At 45.2% G+C, this 18,550-nt stretch overlaps 1 protein-coding gene across 20 annotated transcripts in view; it reads left to right on the top strand.

Annotated features, from left to right (window-relative positions):
• WNK1 (WNK lysine deficient protein kinase 1) overlaps positions 1–18,550 on the top strand; it is a 157,837-nt gene that overhangs the window by 53,048 nt on the left and 86,239 nt on the right. For all 20 annotated transcript variants that reach the window (XM_080662275.1, XM_080662277.1, XM_080662276.1 and 17 more), the window contains exon 2: positions 673–845. In XM_080662275.1, the coding sequence (XP_080518401.1) occupies positions 673–845 (173 nt within the window). The remainder of the gene's footprint in view (positions 1–672; positions 846–18,550) is intronic.

The following is an 18,550-nucleotide window of genomic DNA, read 5'->3' as shown; positions in this document are numbered from 1 at the left end:
GTTAAAATATGTATTACTTGTTTTGTCAGAATATTAATGTGAGATAGTTTCAATTTAAATTTGCAGGACAATTCAGAGTACTTGTATATAGGACCTTGTTAAGGGAAAACAACAAATTAATTGCTTTTCCCCAGTTTATCTCAGGTAGGAACTAATCTGTGAAGTGCCAGGTGCTTTAAACATGTGATAAAAGCATACCTAATAAATTATTTAATTCTTACAACAGTCCTGTGAGTTGGAGGTATGTATTCATAAAGGGAATTCTAACCAAAGCAAAGACAGAACTAGAATTTATATTTAGACTTTTCTACCTCTAAAACCCATACTTGTTTCCTGATATTAAATTGCACATCTCTAGCAATAGATGACTTATTTTAGAAGTGGTAAGTTAACTCACATACAAAATGAGATTATATCTGAGGCATATTTAATAGTACAGATACTAAAATAATCTTAAGCATGACTTTATCATCCAAAGATTTCTTAAACAAACTTTAGCCTGTTTCCACACTCATATGATAGACTGATGAAATTGTTATTAGTAAACTTGTTGTAGTGTTTCTATTTTAACACTGTTGATCATTATAATTTAGTACATGTTTACCATCTAAATTTAACTAATTTGGTGTTTTATTATTTTAAACCACATTCTGGTTTCATTTTTGATTGTAGGATCGAAAGTTAACAAAGTCTGAGAGACAGAGATTTAAAGAAGAGGCTGAAATGTTAAAGGGTCTTCAGCATCCCAATATTGTTCGATTCTATGATTCCTGGGAATCCACAGTAAAAGGAAAGAAGTGCATTGTTTTGGTGACAGAACTTATGACATCTGGAACACTTAAAACGTAAGTCCATCAATATAAAAGCTGACCATGAGCTATGAGAAAACTTGAGTTTTCTTATTTTAGGCCTTATCAGTCCTACTTTTGTTGCCTTAGGAGGGAACTGTTCCTTCAACTGTTAGTACATTAGCACATTTTTCTGTCCACAAAGTCCTCTGGTGTATAAAGTGATTTGATAATTATTTATTGGTAAGTTTTAAAATGAGATGTTATTGCCCAGCCAGCGTGGCTCGGTGGTTGAGTGTTGACCTATGAACCAGGAGGTCATGGTTCAATTCCCAGTCAGGGCACATGCCTAGGTTGCGGGCTCAGTCCCCAGTGTGGGGTGTGTAGGATGCAGCCAATCGGTGATTCTCTCTCATCATTGTTGCTTCTGTCTCTCTCTCCTTCTCTCTTGCTCTCTAAAATCAATAAAACTATATATATATATGTATTTTTTTTAAGAGATGTTGTTGCAGAATAAACCCAGTTATTTTAAGTCATTGTACTTGGTGTTTCTAAAATTTGAGTGGCTAAGGAATCAGAAATCAAATGATGATAAGGGAGCCCTCTAGTGGTCGAAATGAAGTTGAAATTTACTGAGAAGCTTTACTCATTATTTTATCAAGCAGTATTAGGCAGTTTTTGTTGCACCTATGCAACTATTGTATCAAATGCACACTGTATTGTGAACATTATCACTACATAATTTCGTTTCCCATAGCATCAGAAATTGAAAAGCCAAAACAGCTAGACCTATTATTTCTTTCTGGAATACAGATAAGTCAAATGCAGAAATTCCTTGTTTCCTATTATAAAACGTTTTAAGGTAAGAGTTGGAGTATGCCTCTGGAATCTCAGGCCTCTTTTTTGTACTCAGTATCTATTTGTACTCAGAGAGGAAATTAGTATAAATTATGTGGTGTAAATTTTTTACTGTGGAGGAATTGGATTTTAAAAAATTGTCTCTCTAGTGTATATTGATTATTTATTACTTTCTTTATTTAATACTACTGAGCTTATTAATCCAAGATCTTAGAAGCATAAGTCTTGTATCTCCTGGATGTAGTCACTTGCATGTGCTCTTGGATGCTTCAGACTAACAGGTTGAAAAGCCAACAAAATTTCCCCCCACTGCCAATTCTATTTTCTACTCAACCTCTGTAATATTTATGGCAACACCCTTATCCTAGTTATCCAGGCTTCTTGGTATACATATGTCTCTTTCTTCTACTACACTGTGGTCCCTAGCACTATGCCTATAACTTGTTAAGCAGTTGAATGAATTAAGGAGATTTGTATGATAGTAGTTTTGTGTATATCTGCATCTTGAAATTCTTTTCACTGATTTGTATACTTAGTGGATTGTCAGTAGTCTATCAGGTACACCCTACAATAGTTTACTTGTTCTAAAAACTGTAATAAGGGGCTTTGGGTAACATAGTGGACTAAGTCCCTGTTGGATGGCCTCCCCCCATACCAACAAACTAAAGTGTAGAATATCATTAAAGCTCTTTCAATATGCATCCAAGCTTCAGAGAGAAAAAAAAAGATAATTTCCAGATAAAAAGCAAAGGAGAAGTAACTCAAGGCCAAAACAGGAGCTGATGCACTGGCATTCTGTGGGAATTTCATACCACTTATGCGATTTGAGAATTGGGTACTAGAATTTTAATGTCCATGCGAGGACTACGAGCCTTAGAACTCAGTAGAAAGGAGAACTGGAACTTAGCTTCCGTCAGAAGACTGAATTACCCATTTAAGAGAGAACTCTGCATCCCAGTGAGTGAAAATTATAAGGAATTTTGCCCATCTGCCCAGGACTTTGGATGGGAGGAAAGTTCCTATGAAAAATAGAAATCTCAGCCTACATAATATATAATATATAACATAAATTTGTACTACCTACTTGGTGCAGGAATCCCAAGACTAGGAATAAACTTCATAATTGTTTTAAAATCCAATGACAACTCCCAGGACATTTTCATACTTCATTGGTCATAGTATCCATGGACAAAACAGTCTCTAGTGAAGGTGACTTCATAATTAAATTACTAGCCAGTAAAGATGATCAGATACAACTGGAAAATAGTACCACAGGAATTAAAGATACTATAGACAACTCTGAAAGTGATTATAAAATAAATGTGTAATTATTAAAAGATTTCAGTAAAGATATATGTAGGTATATAAAGTATATGCAAGCATATAAAATGATCAAAGAAGGAATAGAAACCATAATGAAGAAATATAACTCTGTCAAAAACAGTTAAGGTATAATTAGAAAAAATGCAAAGAACTAGAAATAACAATAAGTCATTAAAATTAAAACTTTAATGGTTAGGTTCAACAGCAGACTAGATTGAATAGAAAGAATAAATATGAAGGTGTTCACTTCGGCAGCACGTATACTAAAATTGGAACGATACAGAGAAGATTAGCATGACCTCTGTGCAAGGATGACACACAAATTTGTGAAGTGTTCTATATTTTTTCTCAGCGGGAAGGCCGGAGTGGATGGGTGGGTAGGAAGAGATCAACCAAAGAACTTGTATGCATATATGCATAACCCTCGGACACAGACAATAATAATGTGGTAAAGGCCTGGGGTGGGGCATGGGGGCGGGCTAGAAGGTGTCAATAGGGAAAAAAGGGGACATATGTAATACTTTCAATAATATTATATACACATATATATATATATATGAGGCCTGGTTTTTGGATCTGTGCATTGGTGGAGTCCCTCGGCCTGGCCTGTGCCCTCTCGCAATCCAGGACCCCTTGGGGGCTGTTGGAGGCCTGGTGCATGGATTCAGCCCAATCCCTGCAGGCCAGGCCGAGGGACTCCACCGGTGCATGAATCTGTGCACAAGGCCTCTAGTATGCATATAAGATCTTTGGTTAATCTCTTCCAGCCCTCCCCCCCTCTCCCCTTCCCTCTGAGATTCATCAGTCTGTTCCATGTTTCTTTGCCTGTGGTTTCCACTCCTGCATTGAGCGTCTGCCCCCTGGTGGTCAGCATGCATCATAGCTACTGTACAAACAGTTGCTTAGGCTTTTATATATACTAGAGGCCCAGTGCATGAAATTCATGCACTGAGCAGGGCCCTCAGCTGGCCTGCGCCCTCTCACAGTCCGGGATCCCTCTCGCAATCCAGGATCCCTTGCTCCTTACTGCCCGCCTACTCTCTCCTTACTGCTCGGCTCGTTGCTCCTTAGTGCAGCTGCAGAGGTGAGAGAAGCTCCTGCCACCAGCCACCACCGCTGTGGTGCGTCTGCCCCCTGGTGGTCAGTGCGCGTCATAGTGCCATAACGGTTGCTTAGGCTTTTATTATATAGACTAGAGGCCCGATGCATGAAGATTTGTGCAAGAATGGGCCTTCCTTCCCCTGGCTGCCAGCACCGCCTTCGCTCCAGCCAGAGCCGCCTTTCCACCTTCCCATGCTGCCCAGAGGCCCAGAGCAGCTGGGGCGGTGCAGAACGCAAGCGTCCCACCCCACCCCCGGCCGCTCGGCATCTGTATATGCAAATTAACCCTCCATCTTTGTTGGGTTAATTTGCATATTCACTCCTGATTGGCTGGTAGGCATCGCAAAGGTATGGTCAATTTGCATCTTAATCTTTTATTAGTGTAGATTAGTGTAGATAGATGCATATATGTTCATATGTATACACACATGTACATATATATATCACATAGATAATAAAAATCTTTGAAATTTGCAAAAAGAAAAGTAAATATTAAGGAATCAGAAAAAGGTGAAAGATATGAGAAAAGATGAGAAATAGAGTGAGAATTAGATTTAATTTTACTCTAGAATGAAAAAAATAAAAAAAAAATTAGGAAAGACAACATTTGAGAACAGGATGGCTCAGATTGACAATGTGTATATAGTCCAAAGCAAATAGATTTAAAGCAAATCTAAATTCATACTTGTAATAATACAGAACAATGAGGAACATTAGTAGCTTTTGGAAAGGCAAATGGGGTGAAAGGGATGGGATGTAGTTCCAAAATACATGCATTTTGGACTCTCTGAGTTTCTATCTTTGTTCCACATATATAAATACTTAAATCAAAATAAATACCCATGCCTGAAAAATAAGATGGGAATATATGGATTAGAAAATTTTGTTCAAGTGATGCAAATAAAGTTAGGTTTTTTAAAATTGAGGTGAACTTACTAACATAAAATCAACCTTTTTAAGTCTACAATTCAGTGGCATTTAGTATATTTGCATTGTTTTGTGGCCACCACATCTACTAAGTTCCTGAACATTTCATCACCATCAAAAGAGCACCTGGTACCCATTAAGCTGTTACTCCCCATTCCTCTTCCTACACAGTATATCTTGGTCATGAGGAGTTGCTTCTCTTGGTGATTTCAAGATTCTCTCTGTGTCTTTGACTTTTCAGCAGTTTGAATGCAATATGTCTCATGTGGATCTCTTGGATTTTGTTGAGCTTCCTGGTTGTGTAAATTCATGTCTTTTATCAAATTTGGAAAGTTTGTGGCCATTATTTTATAAAATACTAGAGGCCCGGTGCACGAAATTTGTGCACGGGGGGGTGGGGGGTGGGTGTCCCTCAGCCCAGCCTGCACCCTCTCCAATCTGGGACCCCTCGAGGGATGTCCGACTGCCCATTTAGGCCTGATCCTACCGGGATCAGGTCTAAACGGGCAGTCGGACATCCCTCTCACAATCCAGGACTGCTGGCTCCCAACTGCTCGCCTGCTTGCCTTCCTGATTGCCCCTAACCGCTTCTGCCTGCCAGCCTGATCACCCCCTAACCACTCCCCTGCCAGCCTGATTGATGTCTAACTGCTCCCCTGCCAGCCTATTTGCCCCCAACTTCCCTCCTCTGCCGGCCTGGTCACCCCTAACTGCCCTCCCCTGCAGGCTTGATCGCCACCAACTGCCCTCCCTTGCAGGCCTGCTCCCTCCCAACTGCCCTCCCTTGCTGGCCATTTTGTGGTGGCCATCTTGTGTCCATATGGGGGCAGCCATCTTTGACCACATGGGGGCAGCCATCTTGTGTGTTGGAGTGATGGTCAATTTGCATATTACTCTTTTATTAGATAAGATAGAGGCCTGGTGCATGGGTTGGGGCCAGCTGGTTTGCCCTGAAGGGTGTCCCAGATCAGGGTGGGGGTTCCCTTGGGGCATGGGACAGCCTGGGCAAAAGGCCTGTGGTGGTTTGCAGGCCGGCCATGCCCCTGGCGACCCAAGCAGAGGCTCTGGTATCTGGTAGTTATTTATCTTCTATAATTGAAACTTTGTAGCCTGGAGCGGAGCCAAGCCTTCTGCTCCCTCCGTGGTGGTAGCCATTTCTGTTGGGATTTATTTATCTTCTATAATTGAAACTTTGTAGCCTTAAGCAGAGGCCTGGGCTGGCCAGGGTGTGCGGAAAGCTTGGCTTCCTCCATCGCCTGGGAAACCCAAGCCTCCCTCCTGCTCTCTCTGTGGCCACAGCCATCTTGGTTGGGGTTAATTTGCATACTCGCTCCTGATTGGCTAGTGGGCGTGGCTTGTGGGTGTAGCGGAGTGATGTTAATTTGCATATTACTCTTTTATTAGATAGGATTCATTCTCTTCCTTTTCTCTCTTATTTTGGACTCCCATTTTGTGTATGTTGATCCACTTGGTATCTCACAGGTTTCTATCTCTTAAGCTCTGTGGATTTTTTTCTTTATTCTTTTTTCTTTCTGCTCATCAGATTGGATAATTTCAATTGACTGACTTTGGGTTTGCAGCTTCTATCTTTTGCTTGCTCAAATCTGCTGTTGAAGTAAGTGAATTTTTCATTTCACTTACTGTGTTTTAGCTCCAGAATTTGTTTGGTTTCTTTTTATAATTTCTGTCTCTTTATTGATATTCTCTTTGTGTTGAACTAAAATACCCTATACTTGCCCTGGCCACGTGGCTCAGTTGGTTGGAGCATCATTCCAGACACCAGAAGGTTGCAGGTTAGATCCCCATTTGGGGTACTTTTGGAAGACAACTGACTGGCTCTCTTTCTTTCTCAGCAGTAAAGCATATCCCTGGGTGAGGATTAAAAAATAAAATAATAATAAAATTTTCTACTCAAATATTTGGCAACCATTGTTCTTAGCATTTAGTCTTCCAATTCTGTGGGATAAGTACCATAATTACTTATCCCACATTTAACCATAGTTGGTTATGAGTTTACATGAACTATTTTAGCACTTAAAAGCTGATTAGGAGCTATGGTTATGAGGCTGAAAGTTTTCAACTATTAGGCTTTTCTTCAGTGCGATTGGGCATGAGCGAACTGTAATTAAGGACTCAAAAATGTATCAGGAAGATCATTTATCTATCTATCAATTAATTATTATGTCTTTTCTGCACTGCTGATGCCTGATTATCACATTTCTTATTTGGTTGTGGTGGTTTTAATAATGTTCCTATTTTTATATAAAATAGAAATAATAAAATTTTTAATGATTTTAAGTATTTTTAATGAGGCATAGTTGATATACAACATTATATTAGTTTCAGGTGTAAAATACAATGGTTCACAATTTGTATATATTGTAAAATGATCACCACAGTAAGTCCAGTTAACATCTGTCACCATACATAAGACATTTTTTTTCTTACAATGAAGACTTTTAATATCACTCTTAGCAACTTTCAAATAAACAGTATAGCATTATTAACTATACTGTATATGAAATCCCCATGACTTCTTTATTTTATAACTGGAAGTTCATACCTTTACTGCTTTCATCCTTTTTGCCCACTACCACCTGTGCCTTGGGCAGTCACGAATTTGTTCTTTATGAGCTTGTTTTTTTGTTGTTGTTCGTTTCTTTCTCTGTCTCACTTATTTCACTTAGTGTAATGTTGTCTGGGTTCATTCATATTGTCGCAAATGGCAAGATTTCATTCTTTTTTTATGGCTGAATAATAGTTATTGTAATTTTTTTATAACTAGAGGCCCGATGCATGAAGATACGTTCAAGAATGGGCCTTCCTTCCCTTGGCTGCCGGCACCACCTTCACTCCGGCCGAAGCTGCCTTTCCACTCTGGAGCCATCTTTCTGCCTTCCCACGCTGCCCAGAGGCCCAGAGCAACTGGGGCGGTGCGGAACACCTGTGTTGTCACCATGGCGACGCAAGCGTCCCGCCCCGCCACCGTCCAATCGGCACCTGTGTATGCAAATTAACCCACCATCTTTGTTGGGTTAATTTGCATACTCACTCCTGATTGGCTGGTGGGCGTCGCAAAGGTACAGTCAATTTGCATCTTACTCTTTTGTTAGTGTAGATAGCTATTGAGAACACAATATCACTTCCTGCTGGCTAGGGTAATCTTGAATGTCTTTGTCATAGTAATAGGATTAAAATTAGGCTTTAAAGGATAGATAGCTCTTCTGTAAAAAAAAAGATGCTGCCCTAGCTGGTTTGGCTCAATGGATAGAGCGTCAGCCTGTGGACTGAGGGGTCCCAGGTTCGATTCTGGCCAAGGGCACATGCCCGGATTGTGGGCTCGGTCCCCAGTAGGGGGCATGCAGGAGGTAGCCAATTGATGATTCTCTCTCATCATTGATGTTTCTATCTCTCTTTCTCCCTCTCCCTTCCTCTCTAAAGTCAATAAAATATATTTTTTAAAAAGATGCTATGAGAGCCGAAACCAGTTTGGCTCAGTGGATAGAGCGTTGGCCTGAGGACTGAAAGGTCCCAGGTTCGATTTCCAGTCAAGGGCATGTACCTTGGTTGCGGGCACATCTCCAGTGGGAGGTGTGCAGGAGGCAGCTGATCGATGTTTCTCTCTCATCGATGTTTCTAGCTCTCTATCCCTCTCCCTTCCTCTCTGTGAAATATCAATAAAATATATATTAAAAAAAAAAGATGCTATGAGAATTGTATAAAAAGAGAATAAAAGGTTAACTTCTTTGGTTAAAAACAGAAAGTTTATAAAGAGGAATAATGACAAAAAAAGGCTCCAGTAGCTATATATGTTAAAGATAAAATGTAGAGAGTTTTGAATGCAGAGCAAAAGATTAGCCTCTGATTTAATGTAAGGATGGTAGGAAACCACAGAATGGATTATGACCTAGCAGTGATACAGTGCTTTGAATTATTCAGAAAACAATTGAGCACCTACTATGTGACAAGGACTAATGGTAATAAATACATAATAGATTAGTGTAGTCAGTCAAGCAATAGCAGTAGCACAAGCTTAAGAGTTCACTTACCTTCTCTCTTGAAATTAGCTGTGTAACCTTGGGTTCACTATCCTCATCAGTAAAAATAAACTTAATATTATCTACCAAAAATGGAGGTGACTTTGGTTCTTAGCATTGCCTGAAATGTATGCCAGATCAAATGCTTTAAAATCCAGTGTGTTTAAAAGTGAAATTCCTGAAAATTATAAACTTTTTGTTTATCAAAATATGTTATCAACAGAGTAAAAAGCAAATCAGAGAATGGAAGAAAGTATTTGCAAATCAGATAACTCAAAAGGGATTAATATATAGAATATATAGAGAATTCTCTAAACTTAATAACGTAAAAACAAACAACTTGATTCAAAAATGGGCAAAGGACTTAAATAGACATTTCTCCAAAGAAGATATACAAATGGTCAACAAGTAGTACATGAAATGATGTTCCATGCCACTAGTTATTAGGGAAACACAAATGAAAACCACAATGAAATACCACCTCACACCTGTTACAATGGCTATTATAAAAAAGACAAGAAATAACAAATTTTGGCAACAATGTGAAGAAAAGAGAGCCCTTGTGCACTGTTTTTGGGAATGTATGTTGGTGTAGCCACTATGGAATACAGTATGGAGGTTCCTCCAAAAATGACAATCACCATATGATCCAGCAATTCTACTTCCAGTATTGATCAACATGAAATGAAAGCAGTAACTTGAAAAGACATGTTACCCCATGTTCATTGTATCATTATTTATCGTTGCCAACACATAAAAGCAACCTAAGTGTCCAGTGAATGGATAAATACTATCTACACTAATAAAAGAGAAAGATGCAAATTGACGTACTTTTGCGACACCCATCAGCCAATCAGGAGTGAGTATTCCAATTAACCCAACAAAGATGGTGGGTTAATTTGCATACACAGGTGCCCAGCGACCAGAGGTGGGACGCTTGCATCGTCGCCATGGTGACAACGAAGGCGTTTCGCACTGCCCCAGCCGCTCCAGGCCTCTGGGCAGCATGGGAAGGCAGAAAGGCAGCTCCAGGCCGGAGCAAAGGCTGTGCCGGCAGCCAGGGTAAGGAAGGCCCATTCTGCACCAATCTTCGTGCATCGGGCGTCTAGTCCTATATAATAAAAGGCTAATATGGCAAAGCAACCAAATGGCGGAGCGACCGGTCGCTATGATGCACACTGACCACCGGGGGGGCAGACACCCTGGTGGTCAGTGCACTCCACCAGGGGGAGCGCCGCTCAACCAGAAGCTGGGCTCAGGGCTGGCGAGCGCAGCAGCGGTGGTGGGAGCCTCTCACGCCTCTGGCAGCGCTAAGGAGCAGCGAGCCAAGCAGTAAGGAGCAGCGAGCAGGTGGTTAGTAAGGAGCAAGGGGTCCCGGACTGCGAGAGGGTGCAGGCTGGGCTGAGGGGACCCCCTCCCTGAGTGCACAAATTTCGTGCACCGGGCCTCTAGTTCATCTATAAAAATAAGTAAATCTTGCCATTTGCTTTCAACAACATGCATGGGTCTTGTTGGCATTATGCTAAATGAAACAGAGAAAGACAAATAGAGTATGATCTCACTTATGTGTGGAATCTTGAAAACAGCCAAGCCAAACAAACAGGGAAGTCCAAACCAACAACAACAAAATCATACTTACAGAGAACAGATCCTTGGTTGCTGGGGTGTGGGGAGTGTGGGGTAGGGGGTGGAGATGAGTGACACTGGTAGAAAGATACAAACTTCCAGTTATAAAATAAATAAATCTTGCCCAGCCAGCTTGGCTCAGTGGTTGAGCATCAACCTATGAACCAGGAGATCGTGGTTCAATTCCTGGTCAGGGCACATGCCTGGGTTGTGGGCTCAATCCCCAGTGGGAGTCGTGCAGGAGGCAGCCAATCAATGATTCTCTCTCATCATTGATGTTTCTATCTCTCCCTTTTCCTTCCTTTCTGAAGTCAATAAAAGTATCCTAATAATAAAGAGGTAATATGCAAATTGACCATCACTCCAACACACAAGATGGCCACCCCAATGTGGTCAAAGATGGCTGCCCCCATGTGGACACAAGATGGCTGGCAGGGGAGGGCAGTTGTGGGCGATCAGGCCAGCAAGGGAGGGCAGTTGCGGGGGGACCGGGCCAGCAGGGGAGGGCAGTTGAGGGCGACCAGGTCGGCATGGGAGGGCAGTTAGGGGTGACCATGCTGGCAAGGAGGGCAGTTAGGGGTGATGGGGCCAGCAGGGGAGGGCAGTTGGGGGCAACCAGGCCTGCAGGGGAGGGCAGTTAGGGGCTACCAGAGTGGCATGGGAGGGAAGTTAGGGGTGACTAGGACAGCAGGGGAGGGCAGTTGGGGGCAACCAGGCCGGCAGGGGAGGGCACTTAGGGGTGACCAGGCCTGCAGGGGAGGGCAGTTGGGGACAACCAGGCCGGCAGGGAGGGCAGTTGGGGGCAACCAGGCCGGCATGAGAGGGCAGTTAGGGGTGACCAGGCCTGCAGGGGAGGGCAGTTGAGGGCAACCAGGCCAGCAGGGGAGGGCAGTTAGGGGTGACCAGGCTGGCAAGGGAGGGAAGTTAGGGATGACCGGGACAGCAGGGGAGGGCAGTTGGGGACGACCAGGCCTGCAGGGGAGGACAGTTAGGAGTGACCAGACCTGCAGGGCTGGGCAGTTGAGGGCAACCAGGCCAGTAGGGGAGGGCAGTTGGAGGGGACCAGACTGGCAAGGGAGGACAGTTAGGGGTGACCAGGCCAGCAGGAGAGGGCAGTTGGGGGTGACCAGGCCTACAGGGGAGGACAGTTAGGGGCAACCAGGCCAGCAAGGGAGGGCAGTTAGGGGTAATGAGGCTGGCAGGGGAGGGCAGTTAGGGGCAGTTGGGCTGGCAGGGGAACAGTTAGGTGTTGATCAAGCTGGCAGGGGAGTGGTTAGGGGGTGATGAGGCTGGCAGGCAGAAGCGGTTAGGGGCAGTCAGGCAGGCAGGCAGGCAGGCAAGCGGTTGGGAGCCAGGAGTCCTGGATTGTGAGAGGGATGTCCGACCGGGATCGGGCCTAAACGGGCAGTCAGACATCCCTCGAGGGGTCCCAGATTGGAGAGAGTGCAGGCTGGGCTGAGGGACACACACACACACACACACACACACACACACACACACACACACCTGTGCACGAATTTCGTGCACCGGGCCTCTAGTTAAAAAATAATAATTAAATAAGTCCTGGAGACTTCATGTATAGCTTGGTGACTTTCCTGTAATAAAACCCTACTATGCAAATCGACCAACTGGCGGAATGACTGGTTGCTATGACGTGCACTGACCATCAGGGGAAGACGCTCAATGCGGGAAGTGCCCCCGACCAGCATCTGGCTCACATCTGGCTTCCGGATTATGAGAGGAAATAGGCCGGGCTGAGGGGCCCCCTACCCCATGCACGAATTTCGTGCACTGGGCCTCTAGTCCTGTATAATAAAACCCTAATATGCAACTCAACCAAATGATGGAATGACTGGTTGCTATGACGCACACTGACCACTAGGGGCCAGACGCTCAACGCAGGAGCTGCCCCTTGGTGGCCAGTGCGCTCCCACAGGGGGAGCCCCGTTCAGCCAGAAGCCGGGCTCACAGCTGGTGAGCGCAGTGGCAGAGGCGGGAGCCTCTCCCGCCTCCACTGCAGGCAGGTGGTAAGGAGTGAGGGGTCCTGGACTGCGAAAGCCTTGGACTGCGAGAGGGATATCTGACATCCCCAAGGGATCCTGGACTGCAAGCAGGCACAGGCCAGACTGAAGGGACACCCCCTCCGAGTGCATGAATTTCATGCACCAGGCCTCTAGTCTATATGTACACTGAGTGGCCAGATTATTATGACCACTCCATCAGTACTTCGTTGGGCCACCTTTTGCCTTCAATACTGCAGCGATTCTTCTTGGCATTGACTCCACAAGATGTTGAAAGGTGATGCGAGGAATCTGACACTATACCTAATGAATAGCACTGTCCAGTTCTGTGAGATCTGATGGCTCTTTTAACTTCGTCCCACAAATGCTCAATTGGATTGAGATCTGGTGATTGTGGGGGCCACCTAAGCAAGGTAAAGTCTCCCTCATGTTCTTGAAACCACTCCTGCACAATACAAGCACCGTGGCATGGCGCATTGTCTTGTTGGAAGAAGCCATCTCCATTGGGCTACGCCATCAACATGATAGGATGAACTTGATCAGCAATGATACTTAGGTATGTTGTGCTATTCAGACATAGTTCCATATCCATGCGATGCAGTGTACGGCTAATTTGCCTACAAAAGTCAGGTGGTCATAATAATCTGGCCACTCAGTGTATAAAACTCTAAGCAACCGGTCCGGTTGATCGTTTGACTGGTCGCTATGACATGCACTGTCCACCAGGGGGAAGACACTCAATGCAGGAGCTGCCCCCTGGTGGTCAGTACACTCTCACAGTGGGAGTGCCGCTCAGCTGACAGATGTGCTCCACATGCCGGGCTCATGGCTTGCGAGCACAGCTGCAGCGGTGTGAACCTCTCCCGCCTCCCCGTGGTAGTGCTACCGAGCTGTGGCAGGCGCAGCAGGGCCAGGATGAGTGGGAGCAGCGCCCGGGCCCAGGCTTGGGCTCCTCCCCAGCTGCCTCCCACTTCACACACTACTATATCATCCCTCGAGGGGTCCTGGATTGTGAGAGGGCACAGGCCAGGCTGAGGGACCCCACCAGGCCTCTAGTAGTTCTAATAATACTGTATTGTATATTTGAAAGTTGCTAAGAGAGATCTATAAACTTTTCATCACAAGAAAAGAGCATCCATGGAAAAACCTATAGCTAAAGTCATATCTAACTGTCATACTTAACCTTTTACCACAGAGACTTGGAACAAAGCAAGGATGCCTGTTTACATTCAGTGTTGTGCTAGAGGACCCATGCATTGCAATGAAGCATAAAAACAGTGGAAAATTAGTAAAAGGCATGAAATTAGAAAGAAAGAAATATGACTACCCATGTTTGCAGATTATGAAATTATTTACATGGAAAATTCCAGTTGATTCTACCAATTTTAGAGTTATGTGAGAAATGCTCGCCTGTCTGAATTCAAATAATGGACTCAGAGACAGAAATATGGCAAAAATGAGACTTTTAATATGTTCTCGAGAGCGGGTGTCCCTCCGGTTGTACAGGCACATATAGAGTAGCTATCAAAGCCTATTTATTCAGTCCCTTTTCCAGTTCCTCATTGGCTGAGTACTATGGGTTCACCTGTTTCCTCATACATCGCCTAGGTCTTATCATCTCCCATTGGGCCATTTAAAAAAATTGGGCTGAGGCCTTTTCTAGTTGCCTCCACCTACCACTGTCATGGCGCCTAGGAGGTTTCCACTATGATGCTGGCTCATGTCCAAAGTTCTTTGTTCTTAAATCCTATTCCCGCCTCCCCACATTCTGTTTTCCCTGGGGAAATTCAGTAACTATTTTCATTAAAAGTTGACTGTGCTAGAGATGGATCACAGAGGCTGATTTCCTACAGTTATAAGATAAAATTTTGCAATAATCTATATTTTATATGCTTTATTATTTTATACATGTGAAAGACATACAAACCATTGTCAACTTTCTCCAACATGTTATACAATTTTTCAATTGCACAGAAAAGTTGAAAGAATTATACAATGAATGCACACATAATCACTGTCCAGTTTCTTGAATTTTATAGCATTTGCTTTAACATATGTTCATCTAGTCATTCCCCTCCCAATCTATTTTAATTTTATTCATCACAAAATAAGTTACAGACATTAGTATGCTTCACTTGTAAACATTTCAGTACCCATTTCATTAAAGTTCCAATATCTGTATGTTTTGTTTTTCCTTATGGTAAAATTTACATACAGTGAAAAGTATAAATTATCATTGTATCATTCATTGGAGGAGGTTTTGTTTTGTTGTTGTTGTTTTTTTAATCCTCACCCAAGGATATTTCTTTCCATTGGTTTTTAGAGAGATTGAAAGGAAGGGAGGGGGAGAGAAAGAGAGGAAGACATTGATGTGAAACACATGGATTGTTTGCTACTCACATGTGTCCTGACTGGAGCCAGGAATCGAACCTGAGACCCTTTGAGAGTGCAGGCTGATGCTCTAACCATTGAGCATACCAGCCGGGGTTGAATGAGTTTTGCCAAAGTAATTTACTCAATCAGAACTTTATTAAGCTATGAGAACATTTCCAGTATCTCATTAAATGCCCTTATGCCTCTTCCCTGGCAGCCTTTCCCTCACCCTTCAGAGGTGACTGTTTTGATACTTACTTATTTATTTTTAAACTAGAGGCCCAATGCACGAAATTCGTGAAAAAGTAGGCCTTCCTTCCCACGGCTGCCGGCACCGGCTTCCCTCTAGCACCTGGGACCTGGGCTTCCTTCTGGCCACCAACAGGCACCTGGGACCTGGGCTTCCCTCTGGCCACCTGTAGGCACCCAGGACCCAGGCTTCCCTCACAGCCCCAGCTTCGTCCAGAAGGTCATCCAGAAGGACATCCAGAAGGATGGCCAGTCTAATTAGCATATTATGCTTTTATTATTATAAACTAGGGCCACAGTGCATGAATTCGTGCACCTTGAAAGGAACTGTGGGCAGTGAGGCTGCAGTGGGCACAGGGGCGGTTCTCGGACCATCCTCCGCGGCCCCGCCTGGCTCCTGCCACGCCCCCCCCCCGAACCCTCCCTGCCGCAGCCCCGCCTCCTCCTCCACCGCCACTGCTCCCACGCGCTTACCACACTGGCTCAGCTTGCACCCATTGATGGCGCAGAGCCATTGGGGCTAGCACCTGCAGCGGGTGTGAGTGGCGGCTGCTACCCTGATCGCCCCTTAGGAGCAGGGGTAGGCGGAGAAGCCCTCATGGGCAATCGAGGCTGGCAGCCACCACTCGCACCTGCTGATGGCGCCGAGTGAGCGGGACCGGTGCGGGGCACCGGCAGCGGGGCGAGTGGCAGCTCTGGTGCTGGCTGCGGGTGTGAGATGTGGCTGCCGGCCCCAATCGACCCTCAGGAGCAGAGGGATGTGGAGAAGCCCTGAGGGGTGATCGGGGCTGGCAGCGGCCACTCACATCTGCTGAAGGTGCCAAGTGATCAGGGCCGACGCTGGGTGCCGGCAGCAGGTGCGAGGGCCGGGTGGGACCGTGGTGCGCGGAAGCAAATAATTTTCATTAACTACTAGAGGCTCACCCCAATGACAGCGACCAGCGCCCTGCCTTGGTCTGGCACCCCCGCTCACCTGCTCCACCACCCTGCTGCGGCCAACGCCTGGCATGTTCCACGTGCCCCCCCCCTGGAGGTCAGCAAATATCATAGCAACCGGTTATTCGGTTGTTCTGCTTTTCGGTCTATTTGCATATTGGGGTTTTATATATATAGACTAGAGGCCCTGTGCACGAAATTCATGCACAGGGGTGTGTGTCCCTCAGCCCAGCCTGTACCTTCTCCAATCTGGGACCCCTCGAGGGATGTCCAGGTAGGGATCAGGCCTAAACGGGCAGTCAGACATCCCTCTCACAATCCAGGACTGCTGGCCTTCCTGATTGCCCCTAACCGCTTCAGCCTGCCAGCCTGATGACCCCCTAACCACTCCCCTGCCAGCCTGATTGATGCCTAACTGCTCCCCTGCCAGCCTGTTTGCCCCTAACTGCCTCCCCTGCAGGCCTGGTCCCCCTCAACTGCTCTCCCCGGCAGGCCTGGGTCCCCCCAAACTACCCTTTCCTGCAGGCCCGGTCGCCCCCAACTTCCCTCCTCTGCTGGCCTGGTCACCCCTAACTGCCTCCCCTGCAGGCTTGATCGCCCCCAACTGCCCTCCCTTGCAGGCCTGGTCCCTCCCCTGTTGGCCTGATTGCCCACAACTGCCCTCCCTTGCAGGCCTGCTCCCTCCCAACTGCTCTCCCCTGCTGGCCATCTTGTGGCAGCCATCTTGTGTCCACATGGGGGCAGCCATCTTTGACCACATGGGGGCAGCCATCTTGTGTGTTGGAGTGATGGTCAATTTGCACATTACTCTTTTATTAGATAGGATAGAGGCCTGGTGCACGGGTGGGGGCCAGCTGGTTTGCCCTTAAGGGTGTCCTGGATCAGGGTGGGGGTTTCCTTGGGGCATGGGGCGGCCTGGGTGAGGGGCCTGTGGTGGTTTGCAGGCTGGCCACGCCCCCTGGCGACCCAAGCAGAGGCCCTGGTATCTGGGATTTATTTATCTTCTACAATTGAAACTTTGTGGCCTTGAGTGGAGGCCAGGGCTGGCCAGGGTGTGCGGAAAGCTTGGTTTCCTCCATTGCCAGGGCAACACAAGCCTCCTGCTGGCTCGGTGGCTGCAGCCATCTTGGTTGGGTTAATTTGCATACTTGCTCCTGATTGGCTGGTGGGCATGGCTTGTGGGTATAGTGGAGTGATGGTTAATTTGCATATTACTCTTTTATTAGATAGGATTGATTTCAGAGAGGAACATTAGAGGGAAAGACAGAAACATCAGTGATGAGAAAGGATCATTGATCTGCTGCCTCCTGCACACTCCCTACTGGAGATTGAGCCCACAACTGGGGCATGTGCCCTGAACTGGAATTGAACCGTGACTTCCTGGTTCATAGGTAGACTCTCAGCCACTGAGCCATGACAGACAGCCCTTTAATGTAGTCTTCATTTCAGTTATTATAGTCTTCATTTCTGACTGGTTCTTGTTTATGTTTTCTATGTCCATTTTTGTGTTTCCTGTTTGTTTTATATATATGTATATATATATATATATGTATATATATATGTGTGTGTGTATATATATACATATATATATAATTGATTTCAGAGAGGAACGGAGAAGGAGAAAGAGATAGAAACATCAATGATGAGAGAGAATCATTGATTGGCTGCCTCCTGCACACCCCTTACTAGGGATCAAGCCCACAACCCAGGCATGTGCCCTGACCGAGAATCGAAATGTGATCCTCTGGTTCATAGGTCGATGCTCAACCATTGAGCCAGGCCATCTGGGCCCCTATTTTTTTTTTTTTAATTAAAATCATTGAGCAGCCTTATAGCCAGTGGTTTGAACTCTGCATCTGGTAGATTGTTTGTCTCTATTTTGTTTATTACTTTTCTGGAGTTTTGTTCTGTTCTTTCATTTAGGAAATGTGTCTTTGTCTCATTTTGGCTACCTTCCTGTATTTTTTTCTATATATTAGATATAATTGTCACAATGTGGCCTTATGTAGTATGTATCCTGGGATATCCAGTTGCACAATCTCCCTATTACCTGAGCCTGGTGCTCTAGATGTATCCCTTTGTGTAGGTTATGTGTGCCTTCCTGTTGTAGTTGAGACTTGATTGCTGTTGGTATTTCAGTGAAAGGGATTGACCCTCAGGCTGATTGGTTGTGAGGACTGGCCATGACTACAGGAGAGGTGTTGTTGTTGTGTGGGGGTTGACCCTGTGGAGCAGGGTTTGCTTTTGCTTTAACTGAGCTCTGGTGCCTGCCGATTCTGCCTTTGGAGTGTCATTTGTGGAGGTGGTTGGG

The sequence above is a fragment of the Plecotus auritus genome, assembly GCF_963455305.1.
Source record: "Plecotus auritus genome assembly, chromosome: 3".
Lineage (NCBI taxonomy): Eukaryota > Metazoa > Chordata > Mammalia > Chiroptera > Vespertilionidae > Plecotus > Plecotus auritus.
The sequence above is the reverse complement of the archived record's forward strand: the minus strand, read 5'-3'. Positions and strand labels throughout refer to the sequence as shown.